Consider the following 23,090-nt stretch of genomic DNA (forward strand, 5'->3'; position numbering starts at 1 on the left):
CAAGGCACCTTAGGTTACAGGGCAGGGGTGACATAGTCCCCCCACTTCTCTTGATTGTATTCTGGTATTCACAGAGTATACATAGAAAATTTGCAGAAGACACCAAGCTGGGAGCTGCAAGCACTTTGGAAGACAGAATTAGAATTAAACACAACCTTGACAAATTGGAGAATTGATCTGAATTCAATATGATTAAATTCAATAGTGGAAATGATTTCACTTTGGAAGGAAAAATCAAATTCACAACTTTAAAATGAAAAATAACTGGCTAGCTGGTAGTACGACTTGAAATGATCTGGTGGTTATAGTGGATCATAAATTGAATGAGTCAACAATGTGATGCTGCTGTGAAAAGGCTAATATCATTCTGGGGTGTATTAACAAAAGTGTTGTATGTAAGGCATGGGAAGTAATTGTCCTACTCTACTCGGTACCGGTGAAGCTTCTGCTGGAGTAGTGTATCCAATTCTGGGTGCCATACTTTAGGAAAGATGTGGACATATTGAAGAGAATCTAGAGGAGAGCAACAAAAATGATAAAAGGTTTAGAAAACCTGACCTATGAGGAAAAGTTAAAAAATTGGCAGTGTGTAGTCTTGAGAAAAGATGACCAAAGCGGGACCTGATAACAGTCTTCAAATATGTCAAGGGCTGTTTTAAAGAGGATGGTGACCAATTGTTTACCATGTCCACTGAAGGTAGAATATGAAGTAATGGGCTTAATCTGTAGCAAAAATGATTTAGATTAAATAGTAGGAAAAATCTTTCTAACTATAAAGGCAGTTAAGCCTTGAATAGGCTTCTGAGGGGATTCCATAACCTCCCATCACTGGAGGTTTTTAAGAACAAGTTGGACAAACATGTGTCAGGATGGTCTAGGTTTCCTTGGTCCTGTCACAGTGCAGGGGGCTGGAATGATAACTTCTCAAGGTCCCTTTCAGCCCTACATTTCTATGATTCTATGTCACAGTTTCACTCGTCTTAAATTTGAACTATATTCTTTAACTCTTTTTCATTCAAGCAATATTATTTGTTATGTATGTTATTTATTAACGCAATAAAAAAATGGTTCAACTCAGCTGAAAAGTTTATTGAGGAGCATCTCCCCCCAAAGTACCAATTCCAAATTAATAAATAAACAAACATACATTTCAGTCATCTCTTTGGTTACAGTACATTCATTATTCACAACTATCCCATGGCATCAGGTTAGGAGTACAATGTATCTTTGATCCTGTTTCCCTAACCAGATGGGGCATTTTTCAGAGGTTCCTTCTCCAGCTCTCTCATTCAGATGCTACAGATTTTAATGATTCCTTTAAATTGGGCTTGCCCTTGGTTGATGATAAAAATTGTAATTTTCCCCAGGTAAAAGTTAAAGGTATAGTGCCATATGCAATACCAGTGTATCAGCTGCACCAAGTTAGACCATGTGCAAATATTTAGTGTGCTGTGTGTACCACGCAAGGGTGCTGGATGCAAAATCTAGAAGGTCAGGTGCAGACAAGTGGGAAACTAAGGCAGTCTGATTGATTAGCCTAATAGTATAAAAAACTTTGGGAAGCCCCCACCGGTGCTGTCCTCCCAGGTGGCAGCCCATGTTTCTCCCTGACATGTCAGACCAAGACAAAAGATAAAGAAGATCGAGAAGCCTTACCTGTTTGTTTGATCCTGTGTTCCTGTCATCCATTCCTGTTATTCACTGTTGTCTTGCTGTGATCGCAACCATTCCTGTCATCTTTCCTGGTATCCAGTTCCGTGTTCATCTGTCTTCCATCCCTGTTGAGAGTGCCCATGGGGCAACAGTTGTGAACCTTTAATTAAATTGTTATCATTCCCTTTTCAAGACACTGCATGGTTTGGGTCCCTGGGCTTTAGGCCCATTGGGATATCTGGTCTGTGTTATCATTTGTTAAATAAACTGTTGTTCTTCACTCAATATTTGTTTGTGATTTTCCAGCACGAGTCCATGATTGATAGATGCCATAAGGGGACAAACCTTCAAGAGTCCTTAATATAAATTTTGGACCTGATGCTGGTTGAGCTGGAAGGGATAGGCCCACTGGCTCTAGGAGAGTAGTAGGGCCTTGGTTATTTGTTTATTCTTACTTTTCCGGGAACACAAAAAGTCTTTCCACCTCCTCTTTCCATCCATCAGTAAGGCTCCCTCCCTTGGTCTCACAGATGTTCTGTGAAACAGATCAAGCACTTATCACAGAAGTCACATATTGCTCAGCAGTCTCCAGTCTTTCCATGAGGTACATCAATTTTTCCTTCAATATTCCAAATGTACACTCCACTATCATTCTGCAGCTACTTAGAGTAGAGTTGAGCATCACCTTTCTCTTAACCAAATGCCCAGTAAAAGTCTTCATAAACCAGGGGAGCAAAGGGTAAGCTGGGTCTCCCAGAATGACAGGAGCAATCATAACTCTATTAATGTCAATAGTGGTCTGCGGAGCAAAAATTCCCTTGGCTCATTCCACAAAAGAGGCTTAAGTTTCTAACGTTGACCTCACATTAATATTGGTAAACCTTCCTTGATGATCAGGGAGGCCTTGCAGCACCATGAAGAAATATCCCTTCCTGTTGATAAAGTCTATAGCTTGATGTAGGGGCAAAGAATAAGCAAAGACAGCAATCAATAGTTCCTTTACAGTTTCAGAACCCGCATCCATCCAAAAAAAACAAACAAACAAACAAACAAAAAAAACCCATCAACAAAACCCCCAAAATCAATAACTTCCTGTGCATTGCAAAGTTTTATGACCAATACAGCAGCACCCTGTGAATAGCATCACAAATCACCATATCAACTAACAGTTTATCTACCAACACCAAACTGGTTAGCTGACAGCTAGCAATCAGGGATGGTGAGCTTCCAGATAGTGATAGACAGCACCTCTTCATGCTGAGAGGAAATCTCATGTAGGTGTCCTACCAGTGCAATTCTCAAGCAAATTCTGCACAGAGCTCAAGGAAAGTAGCTTTCTGCAATATTAAGTCATGTAACCATGGTTATTCATCACTGGTCTGCATTACTATTTTGTCACACCAGCCACTGCCAGTTGACCAAACCCAGAAGTAGTGCTCCACTGAGTAAAGCTGCTCTAGATAAATGCCCAGCAGAACTAACAGCTTGGTTTCATCCTCCTGCTCCTTTTCTACCTGTAGCCATACTGCCGCAGCATCCAAAGCTCTCTGAAGCCATTGACCCAAATCCATCCGGCGGTGCAACTGCCAATACACATGTATCAACCTGTTCATACAAATAACTTCCATGATCCCAGCACTCAGTAGTGTTTCACTGTAATATGGGGACCATTGTCTGCTAGCATCTCCTTGAGGCAAAATGGGGAGCTGCACCAACCTTGCTCCATCACCCTTATGTCACCATACCCAAGTCTGCGTTTGTTGAGTCTGGTATGATCAGGGGTTCTAATTTTCCATGATTAACCCCCCCCTGCAAATTCTCTGATTTAAAAAAAAAAATTGCATAAAAATCCATGTTCTTCCATGGATTAAAATGAAAACTCTGAACTTTACTTTCCCTAGCCATAATTGAACACGTTTTATTGATATTTACAATTTTTAAGCAAGTTCAAAGCCTTCCAGTGCCATCAATCATTATAATAAAATAGAATTAATAGAATTGCAATTTGTATTTCTTACATGTACCAAATACTTTTATGTCTGTATTTATATTTTCAGAAAATTGGCTTTTTAAAAGAAATGCACAAAAAATAAAGAAAAAATTGCTTTTATACTAACATTACTCACTTTGAGTTAGTCCTTAAGGCTGAAGTGAAATCTGAGATGCATTAAAAACATGAAAGCCTATATACTGTTGAGTAACCTCTATATACTGGAAGCAGTTTATTGGAGTATATTTAGCTATGTAAATCTAAAGCGCATTCAAAAATGAACGACAAGCAGGAGAGGTAGCGTGCATTGAATAAGTGACACCAGTACTTTCAGTAAAATTTAGTTAATAGTTAATATATGTTTTTTAGTTTTTACATGTTGTGAAAAAATAAAGATTCACTGTGAAAACACAAATTCCACATTTTTCCATGGCAAACAGATTTCTAGAATCTCTGGTTATGACCCAGGCCCTGCTGGCCAGGTCTTCGGTAGTCTCTGTCCCCTTCAGGATGGTGGGGAGTCAGAAGTTGTATGTCTCTCGCAGACGCTAATCAGCCCTAGGTCTCCTGGCTTTAAGACCTTCTTCTCCAAAAGCCCATGGCTGCAGTAGGCAGGGGAACCCAGGCTCACCCACTTTACTGGTTTCCAGCTTAGGGTCCTTGTTTGCAACAGCCAGAGCCAGCCCTTCTCAGTCCTTTTTTGCTTTCAGAGCTACTTCCTACCTGTCACCACTCCGCCCTCTGTAGGATTCCCCAATCTCTTCTCCCGCTTCTCCCTCTTTGGATCGTCTAGGAGCTTCTCATCAGTCTGATGGAAGAATTGTTATCTACAATCCCTGTACCTCTCTAACAGCCACCCCACCCTCCTAATTTGCAGCCCTTTTTATGCTCACAATTGTTATGGGGTTGCCAATTGGCTCTGGCTGAACAGGCAGTTACTTCGTTAACCCTATGGCTGTTGAACCCCCATGGAATGTATAGACCCCCATGACAGTCCTCCATGATGCCTGATAGTAGTTTCAAAATGGCACTGGAGAAATCCAGATGAATTATGGGACACCAGAAGAGGAATCATGGGAGTTTGTAAATTTGATTAGTTGACTTCAGTTTGATATAGTTAATTCAGTGCACTTACAGCAAGCAAACTAATCTGATTTAACAACCCCGTGTAGATGAGCCTTCAGTGACCAAAGTAGTCACAAGTGGACGTTAGCACCTCACCACTTGGGCAATACTATACACAAGTGAGCAGGGTGTATGCATGATGATGGCATCCTTCTTAAATCCATGTAAATCAGTTTAGCCTGTTAAATATGAGTTCTGATTAGAACCACTTTAGTATGCATAACTTCAAATGTTATTGCAGATAATTTTATCTAGCTCTTAAAATCCAGTTACATACCTCATTTAACTCTCTCTCTCTTCCAGCAGTGGCCAACTACACTTCATGTGAAGAGCTATTTCTTTGTATTTGTTCTATATTTCCTTACTATACCATTAATTTAATTAAGTGACCTCTTGTTCTTGTATTATGGAACAGCATTCAGATGAGAGAACCCTGAAAGGTCACTGATGTGAACCGCAAAGAATACTCAGCACCGGTGAGGAAACTGTGGCAGGGAGTAGCATACACGTTTATTGTTTTTACGATTGCAGAAGGATTTCTAAAACAAAGTCTGTATCTATTTGCTTCAACTATCATGTGTCCTTGAAGGGGCAAACTATAAACCAAAGTGCTCACAAGGATAGAAATCTTAGAAAGGGCATTCTAAAGCAACTGAGGAGTCCGGGGAGGCTATGCAGCACTGGTTTTTGGGTCTAGGGCAGTTGGACTATGGGGTGCCACCTCTGAGAAGGGTTACTAGACACAGCCCATGCTCAGGGAGCGAGCCTAGAGGCCAAAGGAGATAGAGCTATGACTTGACCCAGACCTAAGGGGATCTTAGGACTACACAGATCCACTGTTGGAATTCAAACACAGAAACCTTGTGAGTATTCAGCAAGGGGTGGGCTCAACCAGGGCTCTGACAGAACTATTTTTGACAGTGGCCAGTTGCAGACATTTCAGAAAAAATTTAATTCTAAACTCAAGCAATTAGTGGTTAGTTTATGCCAACAATATGTGATAAAAGGTATCACATTATAAAGGGCTTATTTGTCAAATTTCTGGAGGGTAGGTGTAGTCAGAGGTTTCCAAACTATTGACTGAGGTCTGGTATATGCCAAAAAACTAACTCAACATCATTGCAATTGCTCAGGACTGTGAAAAATTGTGTGTCCTGTGTAACACAGTTAGATCGATTTAACTCTCACTATAGATGCTGCAATTCTTCTGTCAACCTAATTTACACCTCTTGGAGAGGTGGATTAACTCCAGCGATAGAAAAACCCCTTCCAGCAATGTAAGAAGTGTCTATACTATAGTGGCATAGCTGTAGTGCCATAGCTGTGCCACTGTACAATAGACATAGCCTGAGGTAAATAGTTTGCAAAAATATTTTAGCAAGGATTAACAAACCAGAGGGAAAACATATAAACAAGTGGGAGAATGCATTGTTTTACTGGGTAGGCACTGAATGTAAGAACCAAGTAGCAGATATTTAGGTGCATAAGCTTCCTCTTTAGACAGTTTAGGGTCCTGAAAATAATTGTTTATTGCCAGTTGGGCTTTAGTTTTATTTTTTGGCTTATGTATCTACTTAACTTCGGAAGGTAGAGACTCTTTTATGGACCCACCTCCCAACCTAACACCCCAATCACCACTATTTAGATAAAGTTGTTCTTGGTGAGCCACCAGAAAGTACTCCATGAAAGACCTCTTAATCCACAGACTATAGTTTGAGAACAAGATCTGTATGCTGATTCAGGTTTATTTGTGGCTCTTCATTAATGCTACAAAGTAGTAAATTGAGTCATTTGCAGTCTAACTAAGAGGTGCAAAATCTCTATAGTTGCTCTTCTTCAACTCATGGCTATACATGACAAAAATTATTCTCCAACCTTAGGGTTGGCAGAATTCTATTTTTTACTAATTTCAAAAAATAATATCAATGATTATTTAAAAAAAAAAAAAAAAAAAACAACTAGAGTCCTGTAGTACTTTAAAGACTAACAAATTTAATTTCTGCAAGCACAAGCTTTTGTGGGCTGCAACCCACTTATTTTTAAGCTTTTAAAATTTTTATCAATTTAAATTTTGACAGTTGCCGGAAGATTTTTTGGTGTGGTCAGATAATTATTTAATGACAGCAGATGTTGAGATTCAAAAAGTTAAAGCTTTACAATCATTAAAGCACACAGTCAGCATCACATGTAGAAATACAATGTGAATGTCCTTAAATCAAACTAATAAATTCTCAAGCAGCATTTTTCTTACTTTGTCCAGCTGTAAATTTTTATTCTCAGTGGAAATATTTTTTCACTTTGTGTGCATACAGTGACATTGACGTTTACCAACATTTTATTGATAAAAATGGAATGCCCCCACATCTATTTATAATACAGCATCAGAACTGGACTAACCCTTCTGGAGTTACTTTGGCTCCCCATGGCATGCTGAGTGTAATATCTGACTCAGAAAATGGAGAGCCCTACGCAGTGCAGTAAATGGGCCAGGTTTGACAGGCTAGTCAGGGAAAAAGCTCCTTGCCTTGCTGGAACCCTGATTGAGGTGGTGGAACAGTGAGTCAGCTGTGGTTATGAATGTGCTGGGCAGGCAGGGCTGATGTAGGTGACATTAGCAGGGACTGCACATTGCACCACCTGCAGCCCACATCCCAGTCCCACAATCACACTCCCTGGTGACTGAACTGAGGGCCATCTGTAGGGGCAACCCTCCATTGGTGCATGCAGGCTTTGGTCACAGGCTATGAGACAGATGGTGGGTGAGGTAAAAATCTATTGGACCAACTACTGTTGGTGAAAGTTAGCGAGACAACATATCCCACTTTGGCCACAACAGCCACCCTTTTAAGCCCTGTCCCCAACAAAGCAAATGGGACAAATGTCCAGTTTTGCCAAAAAGAGTGGGGGCACTCCTCCATAGTGGGGCATAGAGGAACATGCCTCAGCTCGGGCAAGCAGTAACACTAGGAGGCTCGGGCCAGCCCCATAGATATAGGTCTCAGGCAAGCGGTTGGGGCAAGCCCCACACAAAGTCCTATTTTCCCTTTGGGAAATATGGTCACCCCCATTGAGAGAGAAGCTCTGGAGCTGCATAGAGCTCGTTACCCATCCTTTGTTATCAGTGCACTGGGACTAGCTGCACAGAGGCTACTACCCCTCCTCCAGGTCTCACCTCAGAGTCAGGAACCACCGTCACAAAGACTAATAACAGTACTAGCAACACTGCACAACACAGCAGCAGGGGCAGGGCGCGCTTATATATAGCCTGCTACTTGGACCACGTGACCAGAATTCGAACAACAGGCGCGAGACCAACTCCACCCCCCTTCTCCGACCGGCGCAACGTAGGCCGTTAGTGGGCGACGACGAGTCACAAGGAGCCCAGAGAGCATTGGCTGCCTGCTAAGGCACGCGACCGGCATTCCAACCACACCGGGCGCGAGGCACCCTCTGGAATCTCCGCCCCTTTTTTTTACCGCGTTTGCGCCGCCTACCCACCCGGCTGGCCGTGGCCAGTGCTTTGCCCTCGCCCCACCACCGTCTCTCCGGCCTGCGACTCTACAGGGAGCCGGCCGGCCCGGCAGTTGAGACTCTCAGGCTGAGGTGAGTGCGCATGCGCACGGGGATCCAGGGTAGCGGCGGTTAAGACCGACCCAGACGGTTTCCCGTGTTCAAATGACTTAATTCTGTACGGTACCAAATAAAATGGCTGCGGCCGTGAGACGCGGAGGAGCGGGGGAAAGGCCCTGATCGGACCGCAGAGGGGGCAGCCTGTGTCGGGGGGGATGGTGCGGGAGCTCGGGGCCTACACGCCTTACGATTGCGAACTCCGCCGCCTCCTCCCTGCTGCGCAGCCAGCCAGAGCTGAGAGAGACACCCCGCCGCGCGGCGAGAGGCGCCACCGCCGCCGGCCGTACCGCCTCTCTGGAAACTAAGGGAAGAAACAGGCGAAAGAGGTACCGGACCCGCGGGCGCGCCGCCCCCATCTAGTGCGGCTCTCGGTCTCCGGCGGCTTCCCGGGCCTGGTGCTACGCGCGGGGTGAGCGCCTCCGCCCCGTTATCTTCCTTTCCTCCCTTCTCCCCCCCATCCCATCGTTGTCAGCGCCGCCCGTGCCTCTGAGGGAGGGGCGGGGTGGGGTCTGATTCCCCCTGGCCGGTGCGGAGCCATCGGGGGTTGGGGCTGGGCCATAGCGATCATCGCGTTTGCAGCGTGCGCAGGGAGTGTGTGAGAGCTCAGCAGCGTGCTTCACCCCGCCCCCCACTCCGCTTTTGGGCTAAAACGCCCCGTTCTCACGGCTGAGCTGCTGACTCTTGCTGCGGTTTTACTCAAGCCTCACAATATTCGGGGCCTGCGCAGGCCTTCTGGCATGGAAAGCACCGGAGGAGACCCGATTGATACCTTTCTAGTCCTCTTGATTGCAGAGATACATATTTTAAAGTGCACCCCACAAAGGCTGAGAAACAAGGTGGGAAATAAAGCCCAATTGTGAGGGTTTTTTTTTTTTTTTTTAAACGCTCAATATTTTTTAAGTCAAGCTCGTCATTTTTCTTTTGAGCCCTGGCTCATGGTCTTTGGGGTTGGCCATTGTGTATCCTGGTGGCTTCGTTGGGATAAAGTCTGAGACTAATCCATTTAGTTTTTCATTTTGGAATTATTTAACTCATAACTACTAAAAACCTCCACTTTAAGTCTTGAGTTTACATGGGGCTGATCACAGGCCTCTGGGCATCGGATAAGTGGGACATATAAACAAACATGCAATGCCCAAAAGAACTTAGAACCAATCAATGCAATAACTCACTTGCATGAATTTTACTGTCTCTGCCCATTATCTTAAATACATATCCCAAAATAGACTTCTAATAAACTAATTTAAACTGCAGCACTTCTTTGCACTTCATTTTTAATTTTTTTAGGCCCGCTTATGCTATATTGAAGTACGCGTAATGTGTGTGTTAACATTGCTGAGAACCTTAATCTTTGCATTTCCTGGTGTATTTCTAAATTTCTCATGTTACATTAATAGGTTTGTGTACTTGTTCAATAAGTGAGGGATAGCTATACACATATATATTGGGTTTTAAAAGTAAAACCAATTTTTTCCCAGTCTCTCACGCTCCTCTGTCTTGCTTCCAGTAGAGTTTATATGCCAAGAACTGCATGGTTGCCCACTGTATATACAGGGTTTAGGGTAGAGGTGGTCTCACGTTGTTTTATAACTTGAGAAACTCCCTGTTTAGGATTTAATTAATATTAGCTAGTGCCTATCATCCCTACCTATGGACTGGAATCTCGCTGTGCTACTTACTGTACAGATGTGGAGCAGGGGGAAATGTTGGTTACCTAAATGGCTCACAACATAAAGCCTGGTCAACACTAGAAAAGTAGGTCATTTTAACTACATAGGTCAGGGGTGTGGAAAAAAAAAATAGTTAAGCCAAGTTGATGGAATAATAACATTTCCACAGTTTGCTTTCAAGAGCAATGTGTTTAACTTTGACTCTTCAGTAGTTCTTACATTTAGCCTAAGATTCTTCAGGTCTCCTACGGCATGTATTTTAGATGCGATGAAACTTTATTTTTCATGTACAAGAACGTGATTTACAAAGCAGTATGGTCATCGTAATATTGATTAAACTTAATGTCAAATAGTGGCTAATCACTGCATCCTCTGTGATGTGACAAGCTGTAAGTTGAGGCTGCAGTGTGTAAGTCTTCATTAATATTTCCAATTTTACACAACTTCTGTATAAAATTTCAAGTTTCCCATTATGATAATACAAATTGAGGATCATTCTAGCTAGTTTTTGGTTCCTTTTAAAATCAGTTTGACACTATTTTAATTGCTGATTACTGAAACCTCTTACACAGGTGTGGGAAAATGGCAAAGAGAATTGCAGAGAAGGAGTTGACTGACAGGAATTGGGATCAGGAGGATGAAGCTGAGGAGGTAAAGGATACTTTTGCATTTCCAAGCAAGATGATAAAATGACTGGTTCCCTCTAACAAAAAACCCACAGTGAAGTCTTTCCGCTTATGCCTTTCTCAGGAGCCTCACACCACCATCCCCAGCAGCTGTTAGGGACCTAGGCCCTCCCACTACACTGAGTTCTAGTCTACAGACCCTATAACTAGCAGCCAAAGTCTGTTCCTTTTGACTCCTTAATGCAGCTGTCCTGGACTTCATTCTACTGCAGCCTGTGGCCTCTCGCTTTGTTCATCCTTCTGTCAGGACCAGGACTCACAGGGCTCTCCCCTGGAATCCTCCCACAAATCCACAACCAAAAGTATACACTTAAACCAAATTCACTCTCCTTGGACTTGACCTTTCATGCCTTTATGTTCCCCATGCTCTATTCCTTCACGGAACAACTCTCAGAACTCATTCCCTGGAATTCCAGATCCTACCCTTTTGTCAGGATTCCTCATCAGTGGAGCCTGCTCCACCCCGATATTCTCTGTCTTTCTCTTGATCTCTAGCCAGACTTCTGTACTTGAGAGATTCCCAAGGCCAACTGTTCTTCTGGACTTCTTCCTTGACTGCTTCCCCCCGCACCCGAGTGACTGCAGCTTCCATCTACTGCTCCAAACTTCCTTTTTTTTATGCTAACCACCCAGCCCATCTCAGAGTTGGGATTTATCGTTAGGGCTGGCACATCCTCCAGGTGCAGCCAGTTGAGTTAATTGGTCTGTCAGAGCCACATTTAACCCTTTCGATGCCTGAATGGGGTATATACCACATCACAGTCCCCAACATGTATTGAGCAATGAAGCTAATTGTTTGCCATAACTGGCTGAGAAAGAAAATGAACAGTTCAAATGGCTTATTAATCTACAGCTTAAAATGAATTCATGTTGGGGTAACAAACTGTTCTTTGTTCTAACTTTTTTAGGGCAGTAGACAAAATAGTCCACATGTCCCAATTTAAGTCCTTTTCAGAAGCTACTTTTAAATAGTAGCATACTGTGATGAGTTCATGCCTAACACTAGTTCAGACAGGCCTGATGTGTGTAGGTTATGGGGTTCACTGGCAATTTCACTTTCCTTTTGCTCTTGAAGAAGACTATTCAGTCACAATGAAAGGAACACTTCATTTGGTGTGATCTATCTGCTCTCCTCCTAAAGCAGATAAATCACACAAAAAAGGTTGAATTTTGGTCTTCTGTGTGCCATGTGGCTGAAGAAAATACTTTAAGTCCCAGGATTTCTTAATGTGGTCACCTTACTAGCTATGTAGCCAGAATTATGGCAAGGGAGCTAGTTGCCTCAGAAACCCAAGTCCTTTTGCACAGAGTAAAGGATGTTAAATTTATAGTGGGAACCCAGACTTGTGAATTTCTTAGAATGCTGAAGGGTTTTGTGTTCTTAAGATGCATGTGGAGTAGAAGGGCTTTTACAGTACTTACCCCAAGATTGATTAGGGACCAAGGCCTTCACTGCCTGAGATACAGCTAGAAGTGACTGAATTGACTGCCATGCCATTACTGAGGCTTCATGCATAAAAGCCAAGTACAGAATTTCTGTTTGGATCACACTTAGCTTCTATATAGCTAAGCAGTAGTTAACCTCCAAATTAACTGTTTCTTGTTTTTAACGTGGAACACTTTGCTTAGTTCCTCTGTGGTGGTGGCAGAACAGTTAGATACTGGTCAAACAACACATTTAACCTAGATGAAAGAAATAGTGTCAAAATATACTAAGACCTGCACTCTTGCATCATTTATAAACAAGTTATACTAGTTTTTTGTAGTACTCGAAATGTTAAAACTTAGGCCAATAGAAAATGAGAGAAATCAGATCTAAAATTATCAATACTTTTTCAAGAATGGGCATTTTAAAAAAAAATTGTCTTAAGTCCTCCATTTATTCTGTTATGGTTGTCAGATTTTACCTTCCCAACTAATGCTTATAAATGCAACAGCTTTTAGAAGATTTATGGTGACTTACGGCCACACATAGTCTATATCTAAAAACATGCCAAGGCCAAAATGTAGGTCACAAGAATAGTAGTACAGGCATCTGTTAATGATGTGGGATTAACTTCTTCAGCATCAGTATTCTGTAACCTCTGATCTCAAAAAGCTGAATTTCTGAAGTCATTTATTTGCCATAATAAAAATGAGATTAAACTGGGTTTACGAGGAGGGGAAGTAAAATGGATGATATGAGAGAGATGGATGTGAAAGTAGTTTCAAACTTCCAGCTAACTCCCAAAGTATCTGACTAGTCCCGCCAAACAACTTATATGGCTTTTTCTGCTTCCTTCTCCTTCATACTGGAAAAGTGCTAAAAGCACTGTCCCCAAGCTGGTCCTCACTGTAATAAATCACTAAAACTATTGCAAAAAGATGCTACAGTAGAATCTCTAGTTTATGATATACTTGAGGATGGAGGAATTTATAAAATTGAACATTGCAGAATTACAGCAGGCATGGTGATTTGGTGCATAAATTAATAGAGTGATAGGATACATAAGGAGTGATAATGAATGTTACACAGTGTGCCTGATTGTTTTCTTTCAGAGAAATTCATTTCTTTGTTTTAAGGAACTGTATCACTATGGTTCTTCAAACCTGTACAGTTGCTTGAATGTCAGCTGGAGGATTAAAGTCACATTTGGCAGAAGACAGATGACTTTTCAGCAGAAAAGTTGTTCATATTACTAACTGGTCATTCATAAGATAAATGCTCATAAAATCAATGTTTCTTTTCCACTATTAAAAGCACACTTTCTTCCCTATCCTTTAACCATCTTATTCTCCACTTTTCATTTGTGAAGCTTTGACCTCTGGGACTTTGGTAGTGTATCTTATTGTTGGTAGTGTGAGTTGTTACTGATGCTGGGAGTGGATGATGGTTTGCATCACTCGATGATTGCCTACTCTGTTTATTCCCTCTGAAGCATCTGGCATTGAACACTTTCAGAAGACAGGATACTAGGCTTGATGGACCATTGGTCTGACCCAGTATGGCCATTCTTGTGTTATTACAACTGTTGGTACCCAGGAGACTAATACTTATAGTAGGTTTCCGTAGGGTATTTTGACCCCTCATGTTCTCAGAACTTCACCATTGATTCCACAGTTTGTACTTTTCCTACAGGTGGGAACTTTCTCAGTGGCTAGTGAAGAAGTCCTGAAGAACAGAGCTATTAAGAAAGCAAAGCGCCGAAATGTTGGGTTTGAGGTAAATATAATACGTAAGACACTTAAGACTAATATTATGTGTTAGTCTCAGTCTTTAATACTGAAACATGTGCCACATGTGCTCTATTGACAATTACGTATTGTATATTCCCCTGTAATTTAACCTGTATAACAAGCTTTTTTTAAAGATGCCATAGTAGACACTGTTCAAATATAATAATATAGATATGTTTGCTGCAGAAGGTATTTTCAGTAACTGTCCACATAGCAATGGTAAGGCTGGAGTGGGATATGGACAGTACAAATACCACTATCAAAAAAGGATGAAAGTTCTTTAAAACATTTTGGATTTGCACTCTGAACACTTAAACATTTCTAAAGACAGGAAACAAAGCGTTTGATTATCTTCAGTTCTCTCTTCGAGTGATTGCTCATATCCATTCCAATATAGGTGTGTGCGCGCCCCGTGCACAAATTCCCGGAACTTTTTTCCCCTTAGAAAGCCCCGTAGGGTCGGTTCAGGTGCCCCCTGGAGTACCGTGCTCATACCGCGGTATGTAGGGCGCCGCCAACCCTGCGGGCCCTCAGTTCCTCCTTTCCGCCTGTGACGGTTGCTGGAACGTTTGGCTCTTGCTGTAGCAAGTAGCACCCCTTTAGCATTCTAGTACAGTTCATTGTTTGAGTTAAGTAGTTGTTGATAGTCATAGTTAATAGTAAGTTAGATAGTTGCCCTTAGGGGCTTGCGGTTGAGCCATGCCTGGCTCCACTGGCTTTAAAGCCCGGGATCCAGAAAGAGCGGGACGCCTGGCTGAAGGCGATACTGATGGAGTCCGCGCTCGGCCCAGACTCCGAACCATCCCGATCTCCAGCGGCACCGAGCGTCTCCTCAGTGCAGAGCGCTCCGCCAGCACCGGTACCGAAGAAAAAGAAGTGTCCCGAGGCCGCCCACATGGACTCCCCCCTGCGACCGGTACAGCAGGGGGTGACTCAGGAGATGTCCCAGTCACGTGCCGTGGAGACAAGAGGTGTCTTCACATCAATGTCAGGGAGCTCAGAGCAGTCCACTTGGCCTGCAAGGTCTTCCTCAGATTCCTGAGGGGCAGAATGGTTCAGGGCCTCACCGACAACACAGCGGCCATGTTCTATATGAACAGGCAGGTGGGAGCGCGCTCCTCGGCTCTTTGCCAGAAGGCCATTCGTCTTTGGATTTTGCGGTGAGGCACGACTTCCACATGTCTGCCTCTCACTTCCCGGGGGTCAGGAACGATGAGGCGGATATCCTCAGCAGGTTGTTCTTACTGAGGTTGGTCACTGCACCCGGAGGTGGTGACTTCCATTTTCCATAAGTGGGGGGGTTCCCCAACTGGACCTGTTCGCGTTGTCCTGGAACAGGAAGTGCCTGAGGTTCTGCACGCTCCAAGGTCGCGAGCCGGGTTCCCTCTCTGACGTGTTCCTTCTAGACTGGACGGGGACCCTCGTATGCATTTCCCCCCATTCCGCTGCTGCCCAAAGTCCTCTTGAAAATCAAGAGGGACAGGGCGGACATCCTACTGATCGCCCCAGCTTGGCTGAGGCAGCACTGGTACAGCATGCTGCTCGACCTGTCCATCGCCACGCCAATCCTGCTCCCGAGGCGCTACAACCTGCTCTCACAGGACCAGGGTCGCCTGTTTCACTCGGACCTGGACTCCCTCCACCTGACAGCATGGAGACTCTGTGGCTGACGGAGGAAGAGAGAGCCTGCTCCATACAGGTCCAGTAGGTTCTGCTGGGCAGCAGAAAACCTTCCACTCAGGTGGTGTATCGGGCCAAGTGGAAGTGATTTTCCTGTTGGATGGAGTCCCGGAGTATCCCACTGAGCTGTTCGCCCATACAGGCAATTTTGGAGTATCTCCTCCATCTGAAGCTCCAAGGTCTGGCACTGGCCTACCTAAAGGTGCACCTGGCGGCCATCTCAGTCTTCCACCAGCCAAAGGAAGGGCGGTGTTTATTCTCCCACCTCATGTCAGTCAGGTTCCTTAAAGGGGTGGAGAGGCTATACCTGCAGTTCCGCGACCCGGTGCCTCCCTGGGATCTGAACCTGGTCCTCGCCATGTTGTCAGGACCCTCCCCCTTTGAGCCCATGGCTACATGTCCGTTGGTCGTCCTCTTTTGGAAGATAGCCTTCCTGGTGGCCATTACATCGGCTAGGAGGGTCTCTGACATAAGAGCATTGATCTCAAACCCCCCTACACGGCTTTCCATAAAGATAAGGTCCGACTGAGACCCCACCTTGCGTTCCTGCCTAAGGTGGTGTCCCAGTTTCACTATAACCAGGATATCTTCCTCCCCGTGTTCTTTCCTAAACCACACGGTTCGGAGGAGGAGCGGAGATGGCATTCGCTGGACATCATACGAGCCTTGGCTTCCTATATCGAGCGGACCAGGCCGTTCCGGAAGTCATCGCAACTCTTCGTGGCATTGGCGGACCGGATGAAAGGCTCACCCATCTCCACCCAGCGCATCTCCATCTGGATCACCGCCTGCATCAGGACCTGCTACAAGCGGGCGAAGGTGCCGCTTCCAGGAGCTGTAACAGCGCACTCAACCAGCGCCCAGGCCTCATCCACGGCCTTCCTGAAACGAGTGCCCCTTCAGGACATCTGCAGAGCAGCGACCTGGTCTTCGGTCCACACCTTCATGTCCCACTATGCCATCGTGCAGCAGGCGAGAAAGGACGCGGGCTTCGGCAAGGCCGTGCTGGTGAGAGCAGCTCAACGCTGACTTCTACTCACCTCCAAGGTATGGCTATTTAATCACTTATATGGGAATGAATCTGAGCAATCACTCGAAGAGAGAAAACAAGGTTACTTACCAGTAACTGTTGTTCTTCGAGATGTGTTGCTCATATCCATTCCAAACCCACCCTTCGTCCCCACTGTCAGAGTCGGCAGAAAGAAGGGACTGAGGGCCTGCAGGGTCGGCAGTGCCCTATGTACTGTGATATGAGCACGGTACTACAGGGGGCGCCTGAGCTGACCCTACAGGGCTTGCTAAGGGGAAAAAAGTTCCGGGAAACTGTGCACGGGGTATGCACACACCTATATTGGAATGTATATGATTAACACATCTCGAAGAACAACAGTTACTGGTAAGTAAACCTGATTTTTCCATCAGAGGGAAAATTGTGGAGATTTTAAAAATAACTTAGGTCGGTCTGATGGCGGTACCCTATCTGGATCGATTGAGTGGTCAGTGAAGATCTGACTGCGGGGGGGGGGAATCGGCGGCGGCGGCGGCTGCGCGGGGGGGGAATCGGCGGCGGCGGCGGCTGCGCGGGGGGGGAATCGGCGGCGGCGGCGGCGGCTCGGCGGCGGCGGCGCTGGGGGGGAATCGGCGGCGGCGGCGGCTGCGCGGGGGGAATCGGCGGCGGCGGCGGCTGCGCGGGGGGGGGAATCGGCGGCGGCGGCGGCTGCGCGGGGGGGGCATCGGCGGCGGCGGCTGCGGGGGGGGCATCGGCGGCTGCGCGGGGGGGGCATCGGCGGCGGCGGCGGCGGCGCGGCTGCGCGGGGGGGGCATCGGCGGCGGCGGCGGCTGCGGGCGGGGGCGGGGGGCGGAATCGGCGGCAGCGTTTGTCGGCGGCGGCGGCTGCGGGGGGGGCGGAATCGGCGGCAGCGTTTGGCGGCGGCTGCGCGGGGGGGCGGAATCGGCGGCAGCGTTTGGCGGCGGCGGCTGCGGGGGGGGGAATCGGCGGCAGCGTTTGGCGGCGGCGGCTGCGGGGGGGGAATCGGCGGCAGCGTTTGGCGGCGGCGGGCGTTTGGCGGCGGCGGCTGGGGGGGGAATCGGCGGCAGCGTTTGGCGGCGGCGGCTGCGGGGGGGGAATCGGCGGCAGCGTTTGGCGGCGGCGGCTGCGGGGGGGGGGGGAATTGGCGGCAGCAGAGTTTCTCGGCGGCGGGGGGGGGGGGGGGATTCGGCGGCGGAATCGGCGGCGCGGTTTGCCTCGCGTACCACCAAGCTGGCTTCCGCGTACCACTAGTGGTACGCGTACCACCGGTTGAGAACCCCTGGGCTAGAGAATGATTTTTTTTATTTGTCAAATGTAGTAGCTACAGAAACACTAGCACTTGTGGTTTTTTGTTTTTGTAGGGATTCAGTACCATTGAAGGAACCTTGACAATTAATACTAAGTAGCTGGAAGAATTTTTGTGGATGAGGTGTATGTAACTGGTTGTATTTTATTTTATTTCAGTCTGACAGTGGAGGGGCTTTTAAAGGGTTTAAAGGTTTTGTTTTACCTTCTGGAAAAGGAGTTGGCGGCTTCTCTGGATTTGGTAATGGTACAGAAAAAAAGCCTTTAGGAGGGCTGTCGAATGGAAGCAGTGGTATTTCTAGTACTCCTCCTTTCACCAGTTTAAAGACCACTTCTGAAACACAGCCTGCATTTGGTAAGTTGACTAATACTTTTATTTGTATTAAATAAAATTGTCATGTAATTACAAAAACATTTCCAAACTTATTAATGAATTTATTTAAGCTAAAATGATGGTCCAAAATTTAAGTGACCGTTTTTCATTGTAACAGTAAAAGAAAAAACTTGATTTCCCATTGGGTTTCTTACGAAGACTTTAAACAAGTGGGAAGGGCAAGCCATCATATACACAATTGGATCCCCAAATGTGAAATTTGGAAACTAATTCATATTTGGTAGTAGATTAAGTAGAAATGGGAGGCTTTCTGAAAAGAGAATGAATGCAAATGGAAGATCAAAACATGGTATAGCATGCCAAGTTTGTGAAATCCTGCTGATAAAGTACTTTCATTTTAATCTTGAATATTTTCTCTCATTTTTCTAAATTCCACAATTTAGATTAATAAAATTCAATGAAAATAACCCATGAGATGTGACTGCTTCAGTTGCAACTTTCACTGAAAGATTAATCAGATGGTCTTTAAATATTTGATTTAGATCTTAAGAGAAGAGCTTTAAATGACTTTCAAGCTACACTAATTGTTGTATTTTGTTATGTATAAAACACATTGCTAATTTACTTAAATTCAAATTGAGCACACTGAGAAATGTAATTTTCCATTCCCCACCCCACCCCCCACCCCCACATAGCCATTGTGTTTTCAAAGTAATCTTAAAATCATAATTCTGGCCACCTGATTCTATAATTATTTTATAAAATAAGTTGTGACAACTACTGAAATACTGTACATACATTAGATACAATAATCTGAAATGGTTTTTCTGTACTGCAGCTTCCTATGGGAAAACTTTTGAACTAATGAAGTGATGGTTATACTTGAATCCTATCTTTTATACATTGTAAAAAATACTTTTGATTCTAGTTTTCTGGAGTCAAACTGGGTTTTCATAATGCATATGTCCCATTTTCTTCTGGTGGTGGAGTCATCCTTTATATTTTTCCTTTAATGAAAAGCTCCTAGGTGGACATCTTAGCTGCAGACTGCTGGATAATTGATTCCCGAAGTTGTATGATTTTATGCTCTCTAGTGAGCTAATTTATCAGTAAGGGAATGTTTTATAAATATAACATGTAATCTCAAATCTAGATTCTATATAAACAGGTTTTGTGGCTTCAGTATTTTTCCAATGTTTTGTAAACATGCAGTTTACCTTGTAAATAAAATCTTGTCATTTACAATATTTAAACATCTTATACTGCAAAACTATCCTATTAACTAGACTTTCATACATTGTGTTATGACACCTATAATTTTAAGAAATTTTAAATAGCTTGATAAACCTTGATCCAGACTTTGAAACAGCTGTCAATCTTTGACACTACTTGAAGAACACAATTGAATACATCATTTTAATAGCCAGCACTGGTCATGCTTACTATAGTGAAGAGGGTAAAACTTGCTCTTTATAACCCCCGTTTTCCAAAACGATCATTTAGGATTGAATTCATCGCATGTTCTCTGCTGGAAGATGGAACTTTTCATTTTGAAAGATTGGTTCTTCTTCGAGTAATGTCCCTATGGGTCCTCCACTATAGTTGTATCCACGTTCCTGTGCCTCAGATTGGAGATTTTAGATAGCAATGTCCGATCAGCCTGTACATGTGCTCTCCTTATCTTGTGCTCTGCCTCAAGGGTCTCTCATGCTGCATGGGCAAATGACTCTCAGTTCTTTCTCAACAAAATAAAATGGAGGGAGGAAGAAGCAGATTTTGAAAACCGTTATCTCCCTGTCCTTAGTTGATTCTCATAATCTCTTCCTCTTTGGGCAGCAAAACCCAAAAAGGGTCATGCTTGCCTCCCTCAGGTTTAAATGCTGTGTCTCCTGCAGAAAAACTGTTCCAGTCAGTGATGGCCATTCATGCTGCATCAGAGAGTCTCATGTACCACAGAAGTGTACTTTCTGCCTGAAATTAAAATCAAGGGCAAGAAAAAAAACTGGAGCTGAAGCACAGACTCCTCATAATGGAAAGTTCACTTAGACCAGCCTCAGACCTGGGACCGCCCCCTCTCTCCAAACAACAATGCCCGACCTGACCATAAGCATCCTCAGGACATCACATTCAGGTGGCTTCAAAGAGGAAATCTTTGGTGATTCCTCTCAGAAATCCTAAAAAAAAAAAAAAAAAAAAAGAGACCCAGCAAAATTGTCCACCTCGATACAGACCGAACTGCGAACGCGAGGCTATAGGATCCTCAGCTACCAGTACCATCACTGAGCCTAAAGACCTGAAGGGCAAAGATTCAGGGACGTTGGTACCATCAGAGGAGAAGAACAATAGAGAGCACACTAAACAGAACTGCTGGAGTCAAAAAGTGCCTTGGTAGCAAGTACTTCCACTACACAAAAGTCTAAAGCACCATCTTCTGGCCATTCCTCAGATCACAGAAGACTACAGGTACCATTTGATTCTCTTGCATTGGCTCCCTCTTGACAGTTTTTACCCCTCTTGGCAGACTTTAACAGTACTGACTGCTACTATGGTACCACAGGAAGTCCATTTCTCCAAAGACCTGTTGGTGTCAGAAACTCCAGAATCCCCATTAGTCGGTAGCTACACTACTGCGGTACCGAGTACCTCACGATCCCCAGAATTCTCTATGGCACCGAGACACACACCATCAGCCTCCTTGTCTGCTCCACCTCTATTGAGCAAAGAAAAAGAGGAGGATGACGATGACATATATTCATTCTCAGAGCATTTGAAGGATCCAAACTCTTTGCAGAAAAACAGATGAATTCATCCACACATTAAAAGACTCAAAAGCCATGTTGCATTCTTTGGATATCTACACATCTGCACAAAAAAGGAAATACAGCAAATCTCAGACATCACAAAAATTCCAGCCTGCTCAGTTCCCTCCACCTTAAGACACTGTGAAACCCAGCAGAAGAGATGGGGTACAAAAACAGACTGACAACAGCCCAAATCTCAACTTCACACCATCAACATAAAAAAAATCAATTGTGATGCATTGGTTGAGGCCCCAAGCTACCATGCCCATTGTCAGTTGTTGCAAAACTTGAATAATTTACATCGTCTCGGACACAGCCTTTTTTTTTTTTTTTGGACAAAACTGGGAAAAGATGTCAGACAAGTGGGTACTGGAAATCCTTTCTAATAGTTATTCCATCCACTTTACTTCCTTCCTTCCTAACCACCCTTACTCCCTGTCCATTCCTTCAGGGATCCATCTCATGAGCAACTGTTATGTCAGGAAGTAAACCATCTCTTAAACCTCGGTACTATAGAAGCAGTTCCCAATCAGCACAGAGGGAAGGGTTCTATTCCAAATACTTCCTGATACCAAAAAAGATCAGAGACCCTTTCTGGATCTGATATCATTCAGCAGATATATAAAGGCACAACAATTCAGGATGGTTACATTAGTAGTAATACTTCCATCTCTGGACCAGGGAGACTGGTTCTCTACCCTCGACCTACAAGATGCTTATTTTCATATTGCAATCCAACATTCCCACAGGAGGTTTCTGAGATTCACCCTGGGTCAAGACCATTTTCAGTACATGGTACTTCCATTGAGCCTATCATCTGCATCCAGAGTGTTCTCGAAGATCCTATCCATGGAAGCCACACATCTCTGTAAACTAGAAATTATGATATCTGTATGTAGACTGTTGCTTACTCAACCTTTCAACACCCTATCAGCCACACAAAAGAATGTAGATGTTTTCATGCAGCTGGGATTATAACTGAATATTCAAAAATAGACTCTCTGCAACTTCTCAAATTCATAGGAGCTTATCCAGAGGCAGTGAAGGCCAAAACCTTCCTCCCACTACAGAAATTCAGCACCTTAACCATCTTAATCGACACAATCTAGGCCAGGCCAGAGATTTCAGCCAGAAATTGCCTACAACTACTGGGGCACATGGTGGCAGGCACCTTTTGTAATAAGTCACGCAAGCCTCCACATGCGTTTCCTTCAAAATGGTATATGCACCAGAGACAGATGAAATAAACTTCAGTACATCCCCTCTATAGTCAAAAACTCTCTTGAATGGTAGAAAGATCCTCAGAATGTCTGCGCAGGGGTTCCCTTCACTCAGCCACTTCCCATGTTGATATTGACAACAGTCATCTTTACTGGGCTGAGAAGCTCATCTAGACAACCATACGGTTCAAGGCAAATGGTCCCCCTTGGAATCGACACTGCACATCAACCTGTTAGAGCTCAGAGCGGTCAGGAGCACTGTTCACGTTTGCCATTGTTGATCAAAGGCAAGCATATAAAGATTATGATGTACAACACAGCATGTATGTTTCACATAAATCTCTGGGGATGAGCAAGATCACTGTCCCTTTGTGCCAAGGCAGTGAAACACTGGAACTGGTGCATTTGGCACAACCTCAACGTATCAGCAGCCTACCTTCTGGGCATACAAAATACCACAGTGGACATCCTCAGCAGGAAATTTTTGCATGCGCATGAATGGAAAACGAACCCTATTCTTGTGCACAATGTATTTCTGTGTTGGAGAGTTCCAGAAATAGACTTATTTGACTGGGCCAAAAACAAGAAATGTTCCCAGTTCTGCTCCAGAGCCAGACTGGGTCATCCTCTCAGATGCTTTTCTCTTTCACTGGAACACAGGTCTACTTTATGCCTTCCTCCATTTCATCTCATATTGAAGGTCCTGTTCAAGATAAGAAAGGAAAGAACAAAGGTTATTCTCATAGTTCC

At 44.4% G+C, this 23,090-nt stretch overlaps 1 protein-coding gene and 1 long non-coding RNA gene across 4 annotated transcripts in view; one reads left to right on the forward strand and one right to left on the reverse strand.

The window, feature by feature from the left end:
• Positions 1-8,843, reverse strand: part of LOC137160659 (uncharacterized) — a 45,565-nt gene extending 36,722 nt beyond the window's left edge. Inside the window, exons 1-2 of the long non-coding RNA XR_010921956.1 lie at positions 8,734-8,843; positions 1,657-1,778 (exon numbers count right to left, since the gene is read on the reverse strand). This is a non-coding gene — a long non-coding RNA (uncharacterized lncRNA). The remainder of the gene's footprint in view (positions 1-1,656; positions 1,779-8,733) is intronic.
• NUP50 (nucleoporin 50) overlaps positions 8,146-23,090 on the forward strand; it is a 39,876-nt gene continuing 24,931 nt past the window's right edge. Inside the window, exons 1-4 of one of the 3 annotated variants that reach the window (XM_067559353.1) lie at positions 8,146-8,371; positions 10,641-10,719; positions 13,873-13,956; positions 18,145-18,340. In XM_067559353.1, coding sequence (XP_067415454.1) covers positions 10,651-10,719; positions 13,873-13,956; positions 18,145-18,340 — 349 coding nt within the window. In that variant the 5' untranslated portion in view covers positions 8,146-8,371; positions 10,641-10,650. Of the gene's footprint in view, positions 8,372-8,547; positions 8,725-8,753; positions 8,808-10,640; positions 10,720-13,872; positions 13,957-18,144; positions 18,341-23,090 lie in introns of those variants that run through there. The other 2 variants (XM_067559355.1, XM_067559354.1) reach the window with 2 other exon arrangements.

Source organism: Emydura macquarii, unplaced genomic scaffold (genome assembly GCF_026122565.2).
Source record: "Emydura macquarii macquarii isolate MOO-44397 ecotype Brisbane River unplaced genomic scaffold, CSIRO-AGI_Emac_v2 contig_2205, whole genome shotgun sequence".
In the NCBI taxonomy this organism is placed as follows: domain Eukaryota; kingdom Metazoa; phylum Chordata; order Testudines; family Chelidae; genus Emydura; species Emydura macquarii.